General features: G+C 36.4%; 1 protein-coding gene across 5 annotated transcripts in view; it reads left to right on the top strand.

The window, feature by feature from the left end:
• The window catches only part of adamts3 (ADAM metallopeptidase with thrombospondin type 1 motif, 3), a 284,275-nt gene that overhangs the window by 159,722 nt on the left and 104,459 nt on the right, over positions 1–20,094 (top strand). For all 5 annotated transcript variants that reach the window (XM_038298273.1, XM_038298274.1, XM_038298272.1 and 2 more), the window contains exons 8-10: positions 2,762–2,867; positions 13,873–14,016; positions 15,956–16,088. In XM_038298273.1, the coding sequence (XP_038154201.1) occupies positions 2,762–2,867; positions 13,873–14,016; positions 15,956–16,088 (383 nt within the window). The remainder of the gene's footprint in view (positions 1–2,761; positions 2,868–13,872; positions 14,017–15,955; positions 16,089–20,094) is intronic.

Raw genomic sequence — 20,094 nt, 5'->3', positions numbered from 1 at the left:
AAACTATGCTTTTATTCTGCCGTATTGTAAAACTCTGTGTTTAGAAGTTTAACAATAACCACTCCTTTCTTTCTCAATCCTGCATTAACCCCTGAATTACAGCTTGACTTCCTGTTCTGATAAGGTTTGTTGTTGTTTTCTATATTTGAAAATAACAGAAAAGGAATGCTGTTAAAGTAAATACAGCAAAATCTCAGTTCACATTACTTTTTATTGTGAACTGAGATTTTTTTATTTATTTTTTATTTTACACAATAAACACTGATTCCTAGCTAGACACCAGACATCAGTTTTTCTTGTTTCAGTTTGCTGCAGGCTCTTGTTGATAGTGTATTTTTTTTTACCTTATCCAATAATGCATGAGCTCGCATTTAGTATGACATTTAAGGAAAGTTATGCTAGATATAAGTTGTAAATCTAAAGCTGTCAAGTTTCTCTCCTCTGTGACAAGTGTCCTGCTGTGCATACCTGTCTCATTGTGCACTGATCATCTCACGTACCATCAGGGTCTGGATGCAAAAGTGACATGTAAACAGACATTGTACCCAGAATTAGAGAAATACACTCAGATCTGACCTACTTTATGAAAGTTATTCCTGCCCTGGTTTTCAGAAAGCTAGATCTTATGATGAAAAGGTATTCAAGTCCTTTAAGGGTTTTAGAAAAAAAAAACTAAAGTTTTAATACACAGTGGTGCTGGATATTTTCAGTTCAACTCCACAAGGACACTGCAATGAAAAATAATGTAGATGATTGATTTATTTTTCCATCTTGCTAAAACAAATATGTACTTTCTTCCATAAACAGAAATAAATCCCGCCACCTCTTCTTAAAACTGTAGTAGCAGAGCTATGGCCCTTTTCCCTACAGCTGGGTCTGGAGAACTTTAAACTTACCTCCATGAGTTTACTCAGTTTTAAAAACTCTAAACTTGACAGAACATTTTGAATCTCGGCTTTCCTTTAAGATATGATGTAAAGGGTATATCACAGTAATTCAGAACAGTGTCATGAAAAACATCGATCAAACAGACAAGGGAAGGAACAAAGCAAAGATGGAGAAGGAAAAAGAGCAACAAAACATTTTTAGGGAGACTGTTTTCAGATAAGGTTGATGGACATACTCCTCTTCTGTTTGATGTTTATATGAAGCTTTGAAAAAAAAATTTTTTGCTGCTCTTGTTGAAAATAAAAATATTAATCTGACCCTACAGTTATTTCAAATTTTAAGCCTGTTAATAACCTACCTTCTTGGGTGCTGGAAAAGAAAAATATTTAGCCACCTGTAAACTTAATCAGATGAGGACAAAATGGTAGCATGGTGGCTTCTGTTCAGATTAACAACCCAACATTTAAAAATCAGTTTTGCTCAAAGTTTTTTTTTTTTTCCAAGCAAAGGATTCTGCCTTTTTTTTCCCAAGTCCTTAAAAGACTTGCCTGCTCTCTCCAGCTCGGAGGGAGCTCCTGCCACAAGTGGAAGTGTTCAAATATTTGCATCCTTGCTCCGAGATGATGGAACTGGAGTCGGGGAAAGACCGACACAGAGTTGCAGCTGCTGCAGCAATGCAGCGACTGATAAGGTCTGATGTCGCTCAGCCGAAGGGCAAACCTTTGGGTGGCCAGGCACTCCCATATGGTGCCTTACCGCTACTGAATTCCCCTTCAATTGATAAATCTGAACTTTTATGTCAATTCACATCTTATCAACCAATGAGACCTGGAGAGGGCAGTGGAGACAAAACATTTTTAATCAAAATTGAAAGTTAGAAAAAAGAAAAAAATGTTGGTATATGATGAAGTAAAGAGTGCTCTTTAGAAGTTTGTGGTTGTTCCCCCTGTTGGAGCTCCAGATCCGTTACAGGTGCTCCCTCTGTCCGGCTGCTCGCTCTGCTCTCCAGCTGTCCTCTATTAGCTCCAGAACGGTGCAAGTCTTGTCCAGTTGATCCTATTCCAAAGTGAGATAATAGTTTTGGGTCCTCCTGCATGACTTTTCAACAAGGAAGCAAGAGCATGGCACCTGACATTAATTTTTGCTTTGCTTCACCACCTTTAGTCTGGTTTCGAGTCCATCTTTTAATTTGTATAGTTGTTTATCGAACTCTCTGCTTTTAGCATTTATTTGAGCCTTTATAATTTTGTGTGGGTGGGTGTGTGTGTGTGTGTGTGTGTGTGTGTGTGTGTGTGTGTGTGTGTGTGTGTGTGTGTGTGTGTGTGTGTGTGTGTGTGTGTGTGTGTGTGTGTGTGTGTGTGTGTGTGTGTGTGTGTGTGTGTTTTATTGAGCATCCATAGGGCATGCTCCAAAGCCTGTCATGGTAGAAAATCAAAAAAGCCACTTCTATTCTTTGGCTTGTAACAGTAAGTGAACAGTTTCATTTGATTGTATATTTATTGTTTTTTTGTTTTTTTTTTGTGTGTGATCATGTTTATTTTGCAACGGAATATGTATTAGTGTTTTCTGTATTTTACAAACGGTGACTGCTGTACCTACTCACTGTACCTACTAAAGCTCTTATACTTTAATTGATATTGGAACTTTTGGACCTCAAAAAGCCTTTTGTCTAAGGTCTGAAGGGTCCTAACTCTATCATGCATTGTTATATAATGAAAAAGTTCACTTGGAAATCAAAATATTGATTACTAATGATTTATTGCTTAAAAACATCCTAATATATGTTTGAAGATCTACTCAGAGGGAAACATGTTGGGATTAAAACCTTTCATCTGATCTAGATGCCTCTAATTTTCCTTTAACCTTTCCTTAGGTTACGCCCCTGTCACTGGAATGTGCCACCCAGTTCGGAGCTGCACCCTGAACCATGAAGATGGTTTCTCTTCTGCTTTTGTTGTGGCTCATGAGACCGGACACGTGTAAGTTCATCTAGACATTTCCGCCTTTTCAGGTTTGAATTTCCTACACACATTTACTCCCAACATTGAAGTGACACTGTGTTGTACTGCAGGGAGAATTATTGTCCTATTTTTAAGGCACCCACTCTCTGGGGGGCTGATGTCCCTGATGTCTGGCTGTCAGATGACATGGGGGACCTTTAAACAGATGTGTCATGAGCTTTCTGAGAGAAAACAAAACTAATCAAAGGCTGTTTACCATCATCCATCCTCTCTTCATTAAATCTGGTTATTGCATCAAGGCCATTTGATTTTGTCACCAGCTACTATTTAAATTCAAGCCTGTTTCACTAAAATATAAAATACACTGGTAAAACTTTTGAACTTTGTGTTGTGAGGGTCAGTTTTGATACAGGCATAAGATAAAATACCAAATCACAATCACACAAGTGGTAAATTTTCCACAGCCAGTTTACCATTCAACCATTTTAGCTACAATTATAAGCCTCTCTCTGACTGTTTGAAAAAAACAAAGAACACATCCAGGCATTTAAGGCCAGTTTGGTTTTGAGTTTCTGACACCCAGTAAAATCTTCTCAAAGTTAAAACATTTAACAATACGATTGTGATGATTATGATTCAGCTGAAAGAGATGAAGGGCTTTCTGAGGTGGAAGTTGATGTGGAGAAGGTCGGCTACCACTGAAGCATAAAAACCTAAAAGTCCCAAAATGTGGAGCCCAACACCTTTTGTTGTATATGGCAGCTGCTGCGAATGTCATTATAATGACACTTAAAATATGTTTATTACTCTTCAACAAAGAATCAAAAATATGATGAAGGAAACACACCTGATAGACACAGTTGGAATGATGTTGTTGAGGAGAGTACACATCCAGCAGTAAGGCCACTAGCTGTATCAGGGATGTGTTTGGTAATTTGTTTCAGGAGCTCCAGTTTTTTGGAGGTGTTTACTTGGATTTTAAATTCTGCAAATCTCAGTTCAATAGAGAATCTGTTGGATGTGCTGAGCAAACAAATCTGATAAATAGATGCCTCTCCTTACAACATGCTGCTAACATAGTAGTAGTAGTTGAAGTTGCCCTTCGGCAGAAGGGCTCTTAATGGGTTTATAGGAGTCTAGCTTTTAGACCAACACACTATAATGCAGGCGGCCATAATGTTATGCCAGATCTGGGCACTTTTGCTGTTCAGCCCCAAACTGAAACAACCTTATAGACAGTTAATAGTGAGAAGCTGAGAACTGAATTACAACAAAATGGTTAAATGGTTTAACACCAGCTGAATAATTCTCCTAAAGTGGGTCAGTGCAAAACAATTGTTATGCTTTTTTTCAGTCATAAATAATTTATGTTTGCAAAACAGATTTGCACCTTTTTGAGATGCAAAATATGGCTATAATCAAGGACTCTCTTCGGATAAACGGTTTTACTCTGTTAAATTCCCAGGTTGTATTCAGGGATTGAGTGTAGAGGTAATCTGAAAGCAGTTATTAAATTGAGAAAGAAGCAGTAAAAGAAAAGGGAGAAAGTTATAACTGAATTAGTTTTCTCTGCTGTCTGTCCGGCTGGTCCAGAAGGAGACAGAGAGAGTCCTTCTGGACAGAGATGAGCATGTGGATGTCAGGATTTAGAAGATAAAGGATTATGATTTGGTTTAGAGTGTCCATGTGGGGCTGTCTCGGATGGCTTTGAGGGACATGCATGTTCCAAGAGTTACAGTTCAGCAGGTTGCATCACCATCTGGGGTGCAATCAGTCTTTCCATGAACAGGGTGCTATGGAGGGAGGAACAGCATTTCAGCAGATGTTTGAAAGAGTAACTGAGCTGAATCATCCTGCTAAAATGCCCCAGTGTGTGTCACCAGATACGTAAATCTCTGTGCCTTTTGCTTTGCAGCTGATTCTCACTGGGCTTGTAAACACAGAGCTCTATCCTCTGGCATCAGTAATTTACTAAAGTAAGCCTGGGACTGAAGCTGCTCAGCATGCCTGGGACGAGTGACTCGAAGGGAGAATTCTCTGACATTTATTTGACGTCACCAGTAGAAACTCAGCTCTAGCAATTAAATAAAAAGAAAAACTTTCCACAGGGTTAGATGAGTATGTCATCTAGTTGACTCGATGAGATGATCTTGAACAGTTTCACAGGAGGGATTTCAACACAAATACTACTGTTACACTGTTAGTAAAGTATATAAATCATCCTGCCCTTACTCTTTGTTCTCTCCCTCACATGTCCATGAACTCTCTAGAAACAGGAAAAAGCAGTAAATTACTTGAGGAGACCCTTAACATTTCAGCAATGATTTGATTCAGAATCTGAATGGCGCTGTAGCCTTATATGTTTGGGCCTTTACTCAGTGAACAAAATGTAAAATGTTTTTCTTAGTCCTGTTTTAAGCAGATGTAAAATGTTTAAAAACTTTCAGGAAATAGGTTTCAGGGAATCGCCTGGTTCATGATCTAGTTCTGTTTTGTTAGCTACATATTTTTTTATACTTTTTCACAGGTATGACAAACATTTGAGTATCAGAATTCTGTATCAGTAACATTGTAACACCCACAAATGTAATAATTCCTGCAAACGTAGCAGCTTTTAATGTAATAATCCCACAAATGTAATACATTTCCAGCAAATGTAAGTTTACTTCAAAAGTAACACACAAGTTTACATTTTTTGGAAAGTATATAACTTCCTGCTAATGTAATGATGCAATAAATAATTATTGTTTTGGAACTGCATTTTCTTTATTTGTTTTCAGTAACTATTACACATTATGAAAATATTTATTTTTCAAAAATGAATGCTTCTTTATGAGGAGCGTTGCGCAGTGAAAACTAAGAAACAGACGTTCATATTTATCCTAATCAATACACATGTAGCAACTGTCATGTTTTGGATTCTAAACATCTAAATCGAACATTTGTTTAATAGATGCCTTATATTGGTCTTCCAGCTGCTTTTTCAACTCAAGTTCCTCATACTTTATTACTAATCTTTAGATGGAAATGTACAGAAATGTAACCAGCTTCTTTTAAAGTAGCGCTGGAGATAATAGTTTTAAAACAAGATATTATTATTTATCTACCCAATCCGTCAACCATCTTTTTTCACCATTCAGTCTCTGGAAAATGAATGACAAATGACAGAAGTCACTTTTCATAAACTTACTCTTATCTTAATAATCCCCTCAGGGTGTTGATCTGACTTCAAAGCGCAACTTAAATCATTCTGCGTAACAATACGTTTGCAGGCTTTGGCATTCCAAATATTGAAAATACGAAACACAAACTACTTATGGAAAGAGCTGGTTTGTCTGTTTTTATTACACTTCTAAAAAAAAAAAAAAAAAAAAAAAAAAAAAGGGCAGATCAATCTCACTCAGAACTACAGAACCCCCCTCCAAAAGGAAGAAAGAAATTATTTTACCCAAATCCAATAACTGTTTTTCTTGACATATACATATGTCACATACACAAATAATAAAAAAAAAATATAAAAAATAAAAACAATATATATATATATATATATATACAGGTGCTGGTCATAAAATTAGAATATCATGAAAAAGTAGATTGATTTCAGTAATTCCATTTAAAAAGTGAAACTTGTATATTATATTCATACATTACATACAAACTCATATATTTCAGATGTTTATTTTGTTTAATTTTGATGATTACAAATGACAACAAATGAAAATCTCAAATTCATCATATCAGAAAATTAGAATATTACTGAAGACCAATAAAAACAAAGGATTTATAGAAATGTTGGCCAACTGAAAAGTATGAACATGAAAAGTATGAGCATGTACAGCACTCAGTATTTAGTTGGGCCTCCTTTGGCCTGTATTACTGCAGCAATGCGGCGTGGCATGGAGTCGATCAGTCTGTGGCACTGCTCAGGTGTTATGATAGCCCAGGTTGCTCTAATAGTGGCTTTTAGCTCTTCTGAATTGTTGGGTCTGGTGTATTGCATCTTCTTCTTCACAATACCCCATAGATTTTCTATGGGGTTAAGGTCAGGAGAGTTTGCTGGCCAATTAAGAACAGGGATACCATGGTCCTTCAACCAGGTACTGGTAGCTTTGGCACTGTGTGCAGGTGCCAAGTCCTGTTGGAAAATGAAATCTGCATCTCCAAAAAGTTGGTCAGCTGCAGGAAGCATGAAGTGCTCTAAAACTTCCTGGTATGTGGCTGCGTTGACCCTGGACCTCAGAAAACACAATGGACCAACACCAGCAGATGACATGGCACCCCAAACCATCACTGACTGTGGAAACTTTACACTGGACTTCAAGCAACGTGGATGAAGTGCCTCTCTTCTTTTCCTCCAGACTCTGGGACCTTGATTTCCAAAGGAAATGCAAAATTTACTTTCATCAGAGAACATGACTTTGGACCACTCACCAGCAGTCCAGTCCTGTTTCTCTTTAGCCCAGGCAAGACGCTTCTGACGCTGTCTGTGGTTCAAGAGTGGCTTGACACAAGGAATGCGACAGCAGAAACCCATGTCTTTCATACGTCTGTGTGTGGTGGTTCTTGAAGCACTCACTCCAGCTGCAGTCCACTCTTTGTGAATCTCCCCCACATTTTTGAATGGGTTTTGTTTCACAATCCTCTCCAGGGTGCGGTTATCTCTCTTGCTTGTACACTTTTTTCGACCACATCTTTTCCTTCCCTTCGCCTCTCTATTAATGTGCTTGGACACTGAGCTCTGTGAACAGCCAGCCTCTTTAGCGATGACCTTTTGTGTCTTGCCCTCCTTGTGCAAGGTGTCGATGGTCGTCTTTTGGACAACTGTCAAGTCAGCAGTCTTCCCCATGATTGTGTAGCCTATAGAACTAGACTGAAAGACCATTTAAAGGCTTTTGCAGGTGGTTTGAGTTAATTAGCTGATTAGAGTGTGGCACCAGGGGCCATCAATTTTGAACCTTTTCACAATATTCTAATTTTCTGATATGATGAATTTGAGATTTTCATTTGTTGTCATTTGTAATCATCAAAATTAAACAAAATAAACATCTGAAATATATGAGTTTGTATGTAATGTATGAATATATTATACAAGTTTCACTTTTTAAATGGAATTACTGAAATCAATCTACTTTTTCATGATATTCTAATTTTATGACCAGCACCTGTATATATAGTATGTTAAATGACTGACCCTTTCAGGTTTTCAGCACCATGGAGAGCGTAGTCCTAAAGTCACCAGCAACCTGGATAATAAGTGATTTGCTGTGTTGTTCTTCTGCGTCTTTTCAGCAAGCACTTTTTACAGCACTTGTTGTTGTCTTGGACCTGCAAAGATGCAGCATGTATTAACTACAGTTCTTATTTTATATATCAAGTTTAATTGTCTAACTGTTAGCTGTAATGCTTTCTTTATTTAATTCTAAGAGAAAAATATTCTTTTCTTTGTTTTTAAAGCACAGGTTGCAGTTGTTCTGATAGCTCATGCTTTGAAAAATTTTTAAACTGTCTTGGTATTCCTCTTATACTAGAGAGGGATCAAAAAATGAGGTGAAATAAGTAAAAGACCAACATTTGGGCTTTTATGGGACAGTTATTCCTCAAATTAAAATGTCTCAGAAACTGAAGTTGACAGCTGTGAAATATTGACTAGGATTAACACTAAACACTTGTTTTGTGATCTTTTATTTCTTAATGTTTCACATATTCATGTTATTATTAAAAAAATCTGTTATGGTATCATTTAAAAAAGGTTTTTGTAATAGCCACCCATAAAAAAATGTATTGATCTACATTCTAAAGCAAAAATTTCGCAAAAAGTGTTCTTAGATTGTATGTTTTATAATGATTTCATAATGTAGATAATTACACAGTGATACAAAATTTCTGGCCCAACTTCCAACAAGGTGCCTTAAGAGGTTCAATGAACTAGTAAAGGAAAAAAAACTTTACTTGAAGGGCAGGAACACACTATTTGAGAATGTGTTTTGGTTTGGACCCTGAAGTAGACTATGACACAGTGCAATTGTAATAAGGTTTTGACTAATTTGGAAGCTAAAACTTAATTCATCATAACAAAATGATCCATATTTTCTTTATTTTCAAGCAGATTTTATAAATTTTTGAAAGCTTTGACAATTTATCCTTGCAAATTGCACAATATTCTGAGTAAATTCAGCTAAAAATAGGATAGCCCCAAGGGAAAAAATAAATAAATCCTAAGGAAATCACTGACTACTGCAATTAAGTATTCAGCTATCCAAGCTCAAAGGAAAGGAATGAAATAGAGTAAAACAAGGTATACAATGCAAATTAAAGTTTGTAACGTAAAACAAAAACTCAAAGAATTTGATGTTTTGAGACAGTTAAACATTTTTAATCAGATGACATCTTGCCAAAGAGATCTTTGGATTTGATACTTTTTTCTTCTTCCTATTAGGTTAAGGAGTGCAAGCACCAAGTATAACACAGACAACCCGAATTAATTAAATGAATATGTGGACTTTATTTCAGAGTCCTTAAAAGGCTTCGGTTATGCACCCAGTGACATGTAATCATGTTTTGCACAGTTTTCTCTTAGTGTCAGTAAACAACTTCCCCTGATTTCAGGAAACTCTTCCTTGTAATTTGACTCCTACACTGATGCCCTCTGTGACTAAGAAGATAGAACTAAGAAACAGTCTCACCTTAGGGTGATTAACCAGGTTCCTCATTGGTGAAGTTTATTTTACTCGACTTATTCAAAATGTTATGCTTCTGAAGAGGGAAATATTTATATTTTTCCCTGGGGTTGTTGTTCATTTAATACAGTCTTTAATCAGTAAGACACAGCTGTCCTTTCTGGGTAACTATCTAAAATTACATTAATTAAGACAACAATGAGAACACTAAATTATCATTGGAACTAGCTCATCTAAAAACTACACTGTATGTTCCTCCAGGTTACATCGGTAAGTGCAGATTTGTATGACCGAAAAGGGGTTTTTAAAGAACCCGTTATTTTCTAGGAATCACATATTCTTTATTATGTGTCTTCTGATCCTTGCAAACTCTGGAATGGCCTTGTATACTGTGAGCCACTTGGAGTATCACCCTGATATACCTGCACCAGCTGTTCTGAAGTTGAATTTTCCAACAATCAGAACCATATTACAGTACATTAAAACCAGTTTACAATCGCTTTTACAGTTTAAGCTACATTGCAGCAAATCTAGAAAACATATTTGACTATGGGTAATTAACGATGCTGATCGTTAGTATTTGTTGAACAGATTTTTAAGTGCTGCTTTCCGGGCTGATATGACACTCTTGACTCAAAGTTTTTGTGCCTCCACAAAGATTTTTCGTCTTTATCTTCAAATAAACCCCATGACTGTACTCATAAATTATACAGAATACTTAGTAAGAACTAGTTAACAATTAATTAATGGATTTTAACATCTAAAAGCTGTTTTTGACACTATAAGTCCAGTTTATCGCAAAAAAATTACTATATTAATAAATTATGCAAGACAAACAGTAATGTATTCATTACTAAAACTGGGGCGACAGTGGCGTTGGATGTAGGAGTTTGCCCTGAAATCGAAGGGTTGACGGTTCAAGCCCCGACTCTGACTTTCATTGTCGTTGTGTCCTTGGGCAAGACACTTCACCTGCATTGTCTACTGATGGTGGTCAGAGGGCCCGGTGGCGCCAGTGTACGGCAGCCTCGCTTCTGTCAGTGAGCCCCAGGGCAGCTGTGGCTACAATGTAGCTTGCCACCATCAGTGTGTGAGTGTGTGCGTGAATGGGTGAATGAATGTAGTGTAAAGCGCTTTGGTCAAGTCTCCTAACTTGAATAAAGGCGCTATATAAGTACATGCCATTTACCATTTACCATTTACTAAAAAACAGTAATCTAATAAGGGCAGGGCTCGCACAGGTTTATCCATCATTTAAGCCCAGAAAATGTTGCTCTAAAAATGTCACACTGCAAGTTAACCAGCAGCTTTTATCTTACATACACCAAACTGCAGAACTCTTTCTGGACAAGGAGGTTGCTACTCTGTCCTCTCTTACCATACAGTATATGGTTGTGCTTGTAATAATGTTTTAAAATGCTCAAGCTAATTATCTGTTAAGTTCACTTTTTTTTTTTTATTGCTGTTCTACTTTATTTACAGCCCTGTTATAGGTTACTGTTTTAGTTTTATAACACTGATGCTGTTCGTGTCATGCAATGATGTTGTGTGATGCTGCCAGCAATAAAACACAGTGGGTTTTTGGTCTTGCTTCATAACTTGTTTGTCATTCTGTAGCACTTTACAGTCCTAGACATAATGGAAATTGTTGCATGAACAGCACGCAGGAAACAGCACCACTGTGCTTGGGTAACATTAAGTAATGAATCTGATTCTGGCCAGCTGGTAACCATTTTCTGGTCAAGAAAAGTGTTGCATTTATATTCAAAGCGCCTGATTGTGGAACAGTATGTGTTCCAGTATTGGCAACACATACTGTTTGATTCAATTTTGAAGGCAGCATCGATATAACAGCTTACTGTTAAACAGTAAGTAATACAGTATGCATCATTAGTATGGATCCATACCATCCACACTTGCTTATGATACTGTATTACAATACACTGTATGCTGTAACACAGTGGTTTTCAAACTCAGTCCTGAGGAGCAACTGCCCTTATGTTTTAGGTATTTCCCTGCCTCCACACACCTGACTTAAATAAATGGGTGGTTAGCAGGCCCCTGAAGCCCTGTGGTGGCTACTAAGGAGGGAGTGCAGACATTCGATGCAGCACACCTGTTTGATACAGGTATGCTGGAGCAGAGAGACATCCAATGCATGCAGGATAGAGAGTCCTGAGGAACGTATTGGAAAAAGAATAACAACACTTCTTTAATACACCAGTATTTTGTGATTTTTTTTTTCAGAATTTTCTATAGAGTCCTGGCTTATGCCTGGTTTGAATTGTTGTTCAATATGTAAGATACAAATATAAATGTAATATTGAACAAACATGGAAAAAAAAAAAAAACTAACAAACCAACAAACAAAATTGGCAAATAATTATTAAGAGGGCTGCTCTTTGACGCAGTGGGCAGCTCAGTGGCACAGTGGGTAGCACTGCTGCCTTGCAGCAAGAGGGTTCCGGGTTCTATTTCCGGCCTGGGGTTTTCTGAGCGGAGTTTGCATGTTCTCCTTGAGCATTCGTGGGTTCTCTCCAGAACCCACGAATGCATGAATAGCTCCCACAGTCCAAAAACATGACTGTCAGGTTAATTGGTTTGTCTAAATTACTGTATGCCTAAATAGTAGTGAATCGATGTATTCTATTTAGGTGAAAAATGGTGAAAATGCATGCAAGGTGCAATAAACAAATGTAGGCTAATAATTTGCAAGAATGTAAATCTACTTCCACCCCTGGTAAAGACACAACCATTTGCTTATTGTTTTCTGGAATAGGTTCTTGGTAACTGAAACAACCTTTCTCACTGCACCTTGTTTGAGAGGACATTTGTGAGCATCCAATCTTCACAAGTGTGTTGCAAGTTCAAAGGGAGCTCTGTTGGACATGTGCAATACATTTAGACCAAGTCTTTGATTTCAAAGGTCATCCAAAAGACCAAGAGGCATACTGTGATGATTGAGAGGATACAATCCGGACTGTTGTAATAATAGATCTAAATGTCAGTTTACTTATAAAAAGGTTGGGTGGACAGAGCCCCTCAGGGAGAGTTTCATATCAAATATTTCACCCTTGCTTTATGTTAGTTCTTCTTCAAACAACATCATATAATTTGGTTAACAGTTTAATTTATCTTAGCTTTTGAACCAACAATCATCAACATCCCTAAGTAATGTTATTAACCAAGTGGATTCATGGTCAGAGTTCCTGTAAGGTAGCAGCTGATAATTTACTAATTTCTAATCTTAGTTATTTCATATATAGTTAGTTATACAGATCTAGTTTTTACTGATACCTTTTTCTACGTCTCTTCGACAGCTGACTGCACCTGTTTACGTCAGATTTCTGCGTGTTCCACTTTTCTTTTGTGTCCACCACAAACAAACCTAATCTAGATAATTATTTGCAATTAAACAACTCAATGTACAACATATTTATAAAGTACAGCAGGGTGAAAGCATAAAGGGATAAAGGTTGTATTTTTGAACACAAAATAGGAAGAAACAAGTGCTGTAGATACATAAAAAATAAAATAACAGTAAAACACAGAAAAATATATTGCAGCTTCAAAAGGGCATGTAGATACTTAATCAAAATTATTAATTAAAGACAATAAAAAGAATAATTTAAAAGTTTATGCTTAAAAATTATATACAGATAAAATAATGAGTTTGATAGCAAGGTCAAAAGTTGCTTTTATAATATTAATACTGCATTACTAACTCTGTTGACTGATTCCAAGTTACTTGCCTCACTCTGCTGATCAGCAGTCAGTGCTGATCACTTGCCATTTAATGTTTCACATATGTCATATTTTCTGCTGCCAGCTCTTCCATGTTCCCTTTATGTGTACCTAACACTGTGCTGCCAAACGACGTTATCTTGTCAATAAATCAGAAAGAGAAAAACAAAAATGTGTTTGACTACAGTGGTTTAGGGGCCTTTCTCTATCTTGAATATCTATAGTGTTTAGTTTGCTAATTGCCTCACGTTTTTATCTCAAAATAAGTAAAAGAGCTGCCAAAGTTAAAAGAAGCAGTCAAAAGACCCTAAAGAGGTCTAAAAATGTATCAGTCAAAACCCCTGACTACCAGAAGGTCTGACTGAGAGCAAAATATAAAGAAATTACTTGATATTTTTGCAGTTTGAAACAAAGTCAACATAAAACCTGGTGTGAGATTTTTCACAAAAAACAAATTTGCAGATATATCTCAGTGCAATCAGTCTCTCCTGAATCCTAAATGACAGGTCGCCTCCATCTCACCTCGAGGCAGTGATGTAAAAGCAGTTATTTTGTAAAATCCATCCTGTATTTCTGACCTTCTTCTCCACTGCTGGTTTCAGGCTGGGCATGGAACATGATGGCCAAGGAAACCGCTGTGGGGATGAGACCGCCATGGGTAGCGTGATGGCCCCTCTGGTGCAGGCAGCCTTCCATCGATACCATTGGTCCATGTGCAGCGGACAGGAGCTCAAGAGATACATCCAGTGAGTTTATGCTTGGGGCAAATGGTTGTCAGTTGAATCTAAAAAAAAAAATACTTAACTACAGTGTCCACAGCACAAGAAATATTTACTTAAGTAAAAAAAAAACATCAATATATCTGGCTTTTTTTGTGAATAGAAAAGAATATGGCAGCTGAAAAAAATTTAACCAGCCTAAATGCTGCATTAAATGTTTCCTTTACTCTGTTTAGTGGAACATTTCTTAAATATTTTGCCAAGATGCAGTTATTCACCAGCTATGAATGTTTGTTTGTGTAATGAATCATAACTGATATTTCTATGCTATTCCGTGTCTCTTTCATGCTGCCACCGTGTTTGACTTTTCATTTACCCCATTTAAACTAGCCGTTTGAAACCGTGCCAAGAACGGTAAAAGGATTTAAAAACCGTAAAAGGATTTTGTACTACTTCATATTTGTGTTGCTCTTTCTGATAGATGTCCACAAGTTATCTTGGATGAATAAAAAAATGTTTTTTCTTATTAAAAAAGTTTACCTAGTAAACCTTGTAAAACTATAACATGCAATCTAAAATGATTCAAAAGATAACATGTAAACATCCCTTGTTGTTGTATTGTTGTGGTATTATTTTAAGTTGATGAAACATTTTAAATTAGTGGCTTTAAAAATGCATAGATTTGAAAATACCTTTAAAGACGGTCCTCAATGAAAATGTCAATTTAAGAGAATAGAAAATAAATAGCTGGAGGCACAGATGAGGAGGAAAAAGAAAACTAAATTTAAATTTGCTGTCCCTTTAAAATATGTCAGCATATTAAGTGTGCCCAAACTTTAACATTATCTCCCCACATTGCTCAAAACAAACAATAAGAACCACAACCCTACATATGCTCCTGAATACAAATACTCTGACTGTTGAGATGAAACTTTTTCTAAATTGTGCTTAGTTTACAAGTTTTTTTTTGTCTCACTCTTTAACTCTGAACATCAAAACATAACATTAGATAACAGTGACAGTAGGCAATCCATCACAAGGTAGTGCTGAGCTGTTTCTGATCAAACTTAAGCTCCTTTCACACAATAAAGGAACAAAAAGGTGACATTCTTTGCCTCCAGTTTTGGAGCTGGTAATACAGTACATCATACATAATTTGACTTGGGGATGGGTAAAATCTTGGAAAACCAAAAAGCTTTGCCCCCTGAATAGATTAGCTGTCAACGTAATTGGCTTTCCAACTGTAGGCTGTGATGGAGCGATGATATGTATCAAGATCACATTGCAGTAGTAACATTTATGAGGTCACAGCAGCCATTATGGATTTTGAGTCCAACTTTGGTGTGACTACTCTACATTTAAGAGCAGAAAATCCATATTTTTGGACTTTCTGTTAGCTTTAGACATTCATATAAATTGATAAACTATATAATGATAATGAACTCTATTACTTCTGTAAGTTTGCAGCATTAATTCCTACTCCTTTGTTTCCCCAGTCATCCTTCATATCTATATCTATGTCTATAATCCCCATTTTTATCTTTCTTCCCTCTCATCTAAAACGCCTATCAATCTCTCTTTCTACTCTTTATTTTTAAAATTCTTCATTTGCACAATTTAAAGCCTCTAGCTCACAAAGTAGCCTACAGGATCATGGATGCAGTCAAACTCTTCCATTTTGCAAATCGATGGATTATGTTCCTCTTTATATTTATATAAACTTCCCATTACATATTTTCAGAATATATACTTCTTTGTAAATGAAATTTTAAAAGCTCCAATAGTTTCAGAGTGCTGTAGCAAGCTAGGATAATACGAAGCTGTGCTATATTGAAAAATAACCCAGTTTATGTAACAACAAAATGATGAAGAACATCGTCCTTCATTTTTCACTATTATCTCTGTTTTTTTGTAGTGCTGTTCTGTTTATCCTACTGAACCAGGACTGTGTCTAATTTCTTGGCAGCACTTATGACTGTTTGCTGGATGATCCTTTTAAGCACGACTGGCCGCAGCTACCTGAGCTCCCTGGTATCAACTACTCCATGGATGAGCAGTGTCGGTTTGACTTTGGAGTAGGCTATAAGATCTGCACCTCGGTGAGTAGATTCCTGAAGCTGTTCATTTACTCAATACCCACAGAATGTATTTATTGACCCAAAAATAGATATGCCATGGAGAGTGGCACTGTCAAGACAGAAACAGAAGAGATGGAATCCGTTGGGGATTCAGTATGTCACTGTGCTAAAATAAATTTGATAGTATCCTCTTCAGACCTTTTTTCCACTATTTAGGAATGACAGCAGAGACACACTGGTGTCCACCTGTTCCAGAAAAACCTGTAGGTAGATTTGAGATGACAGCCTTCAGAGATTGTGACATTTATATGAGAAAACTCAGGAGTAGAATCCGAAGCCTTAGCAGCCAATTCTAATGGCCATTGGCGTATTTCACCACATCGCGACCTGCCTTCCCACTATTCAAACACAACGCATTATGTTGCTGTTTGCTGTCATCACAATGTTTACGCCGCCTGGGTGAGGATGCTCATTAGGATAGTGATGTAATATAAAATAAATATTTTCCTCCATTTAGAGTAAGTGTTTTTCTTAAGTATTTCTAATAGGATTTGACAAGGGGACCGGTGCCTATCCCAAGCAATCATTGGGTGAGGAGAGGGTTACAGCCTTGACAGGTTGACAGCCATCACAGGGACACACAGGACCATTTATTTCATTTCTGTTTTGCTGCTATGGGATGAACTCGTATTACATGGAGGGAATCTATGCATGCACAGGGAAAAGATGCAGAACCCATGTAGAAAGAAAGACCAAACGGCTGGTATCCAACCTAGGATAATTTTGTAAGGAATTGTACTACCAACTGCTGCAACCTTCAGCCCACATGCAGATAAAAAGCAGCCTTTCCCTAACCAAAACACATTAACTTATTTATAAATGTGTATTGCCTAAAAATACTAACAATAAAAGTAAAAACCTTATGATAAGATTTTGCAGTTATTTTTAGTTTTAAGTGATGCAAACATGTGCTAGTGCTTTTTTAGACTCAGTTCTTGTCATTTTAGCTCCTACAAGCACCTAATCCTAGCTAAGGGAAGAATTCATTGTATAAAGAGCTGGAGTGCACCATGTTTAAAAATAGCTTGAAGCTCATTTGTGATTTTTCTAATTTCTAATTTTTTAGCTGTATTAATGAATAAAGTACAACCACAGAGCTAGTTCAGTTTATAAAAAGTAAACAGTACTGTAAAGATCATTATCATTGATGATGCGTGAGCTTATTAAAAGCAAAACAGTTACAAAAAAATTTTTTTTTTTACTCTAGTCCAACTGGGAAGAATCTTTTTCAGGTTCTGAGAATAATAATAATGTTTTACAAGTTTGTTAATAAGAAATTGGGTCAAATAGTAGGATTTTAAGAGTAATTTAAAATAGTTGAACGGGAAAAAAAACAGAAAACGCCTTTAAACTGAATGATCAAGTTCTATGGGGAACTATTTTAATGACACTGTGCATTTTGTTTTTTGTTTTTCTTGGCTGCTCAGTGCTGCAGTGGTTTGCACTGCTGCCTTGCAGCAAGAAGAAGATGTAAATATTGGTATGTAAATGGGTATGTATATGTATGTATGTGGGTGTGAAAAAAAAAAATATATATATATAAAAATAAAAAAAGATAATAAAAAAATTAAAAATAACAACAAAACATAGATGTTAAACAGGAAGGTACTTTTAGGTTGCTTTCAGTGCAACTAGAGGGAGAAGGGGTATGATAGATAAGTTCTACTTCTTCATACCCCTTTTCAGACAATTTACAGTAAGAAATAATCAATGACAGACATTAGGGTAAATATAATGCTTGTTAAGGGTAAACATTGTTTAGTGCATTTCTATTTATGTTCAAATTATTTAAATCGAATCGGAACAAGAAATTTATATTAATATTTACCATCATTTTTTTTTATGTGATACACATTTGTTAGTATTTCTGAAATTGATTTAATTATTGTTATTATTTGATCATTTCTGAAATTGGAATTGTTCTATTTATTATTATTTGTTCTTTTGATTCATTTATATTATTTGTTAATTTTATTTATTTATTTATTTATTTTTTTGTTACTAATATTATTGTCTGAAATAAATAAATATTCATTCATTCATTCATTCAAGGTTCCGGGGTCGATTGCCGGCCTGGGGTCTTTCTGCACATAGACTTTGCATGTCTCACTCTGCATTAGTGGGTTCTCTCAGGGTACTCTGGCTTCCTCCCACAGTCCAGAATCATGACTGTTAAGTTAATTGACTTCTCTAAATTCTCCTTAGCTGTGAGTATTTGCGTGAATGGTTGTTTGTCCTTTTTGTGTCTGTGTTGCCCTGAGATACACTGGCGACCTGTCCAGGGTGTACCCCTCCTCTCACCCATAGACAACTGGAGATAGGCACCAGCTACCCTTGTGACCCCAGCAGGGATAAACGGTGACAGAAAATGGATGGATGTGCAGTTTTTCAGGGTTGCAATACTTGTCTCAAAATTGCCTAACTGTCAAAGTGCACAATGTTATTATAGCTTTATTTTCCTGTTATCCTTTAAATACACAATTTATACTAAAATAATCAATGTTAGCTTTTTATAAATCTACTTTTTATGCAAAAAAACGGTTCAGCTGATTACAGTATATGATCTGAACAATCCATGATTTATCATGTGAAATTTCTGATTTTTTGTGTTCAGGGACATTGTCAAGCAGTGCATTAGTTAACATGAGAGATCTCTGACAGAGACTTTATGCTAAATCACTGAATGTAAAATTCATTAGTTATCTTACAAGGTTCAAATACAGAAAACTCATTTAGTATGCTAAGGCATTCATTTTATGTCATGGAATCTTATCTTCTCCTGTATATGTGGCTTTGATTTCACATTTGTGCTTTTAGTGATTGCTGATGATGATTCATCTTGTCCTCCAGCACAGTGAGCCATACCGACATAAAGGACTGCTGGCAGCCAATCAGGGCTGTTCTACCTCTAACAGGATGTCACAGTCTTGAATGTCCTGTCCAGTTTTCCTCACAGTCATCTCTAAATGTGCCATAGCATCCTGCTGTCTTGTTTTTTGGATTTATTGATAATAAATGTATTTTCTCAAAAAGAACAAAACCACCAGAATTCAGGCGCTCCAGTATCTCTGTTTGTATCTCAGCAAAGCAAAACAAAACAAAACAACAGCTTTCGTAATTGGCGTTATGGGACCTTTTCTGTGATGCACAGTAAATTTCATTCTTTTATGCATTAAAAGGTTTTTTTTTTCTTCCCTCTTTGGGCAATAGTTGCTTGTGCTTCTGCAAACAAAAGGCTATTCACACAACAATTGACTGAGATTGACAAAGAGGGGGGAGGCAGAATGAGCAGACATGTATTTTTCTGAGTGTCTCATTAATCCCTGCTGGATCTGGATGCTGGTACTGTAGGTTGTAATTGTTTCTGCCAAGTGCTTAGAAGTGTGTTGAACAAAGGAAATGGTTTTTAATATTGCCATCTAAAAAAATAGGTTGCTTAAAATTACTGAATCTAAACATTGACTGTTTAAGAATAATGAGCTGGTCTCTCTTAAAGTACCATTAATCTTCTTTTCTGATGGCAGAAATGGTATTTATTTCAATATTATAGAGTATTGTAGGATGAGTCCGTTATCATGCTCTTCCTGTGATGAAGGATATGTTTCTATAATTCTAGAATCAGATATATGTCAGTACTTATATTGAAGAATAATCTAACAAAAAAGAACAAACAATGTAAAAACTGTCTCTCAATGCCTACTTTATTTTTTCACCTTTATCTCACTAGGTCGGAGGCCCTGCCTCATCCTAGTCTTCAGGACCGTTTGTTCTTCATATAAGATCTTTAAATTGTTTCTTGGAGATTATTGCTTATATTGACATGAAGGCATCATGTACTTATTTCAAATCTTCCCCTCTGTGATGGGAATCTTCTGCTCCATCAAACCTGATAGGTACTTTATTAGATTGGGATGTGGGGAGTTTGGAGGCCACTAAAACTACAGAAGGTGTTACCGGATGAAAGAAT

Source organism: Cyprinodon tularosa, unplaced genomic scaffold (genome assembly GCF_016077235.1).
Source record: "Cyprinodon tularosa strain WSP-4 unplaced genomic scaffold, ASM1607723v1 ctg404, whole genome shotgun sequence".
In the NCBI taxonomy this organism is placed as follows: Eukaryota; Metazoa; Chordata; class Actinopteri; order Cyprinodontiformes; family Cyprinodontidae; genus Cyprinodon; species Cyprinodon tularosa.
Note: the sequence above shows the minus strand (reverse complement) of the source record. Positions and strands in the feature narration are given on the sequence as shown.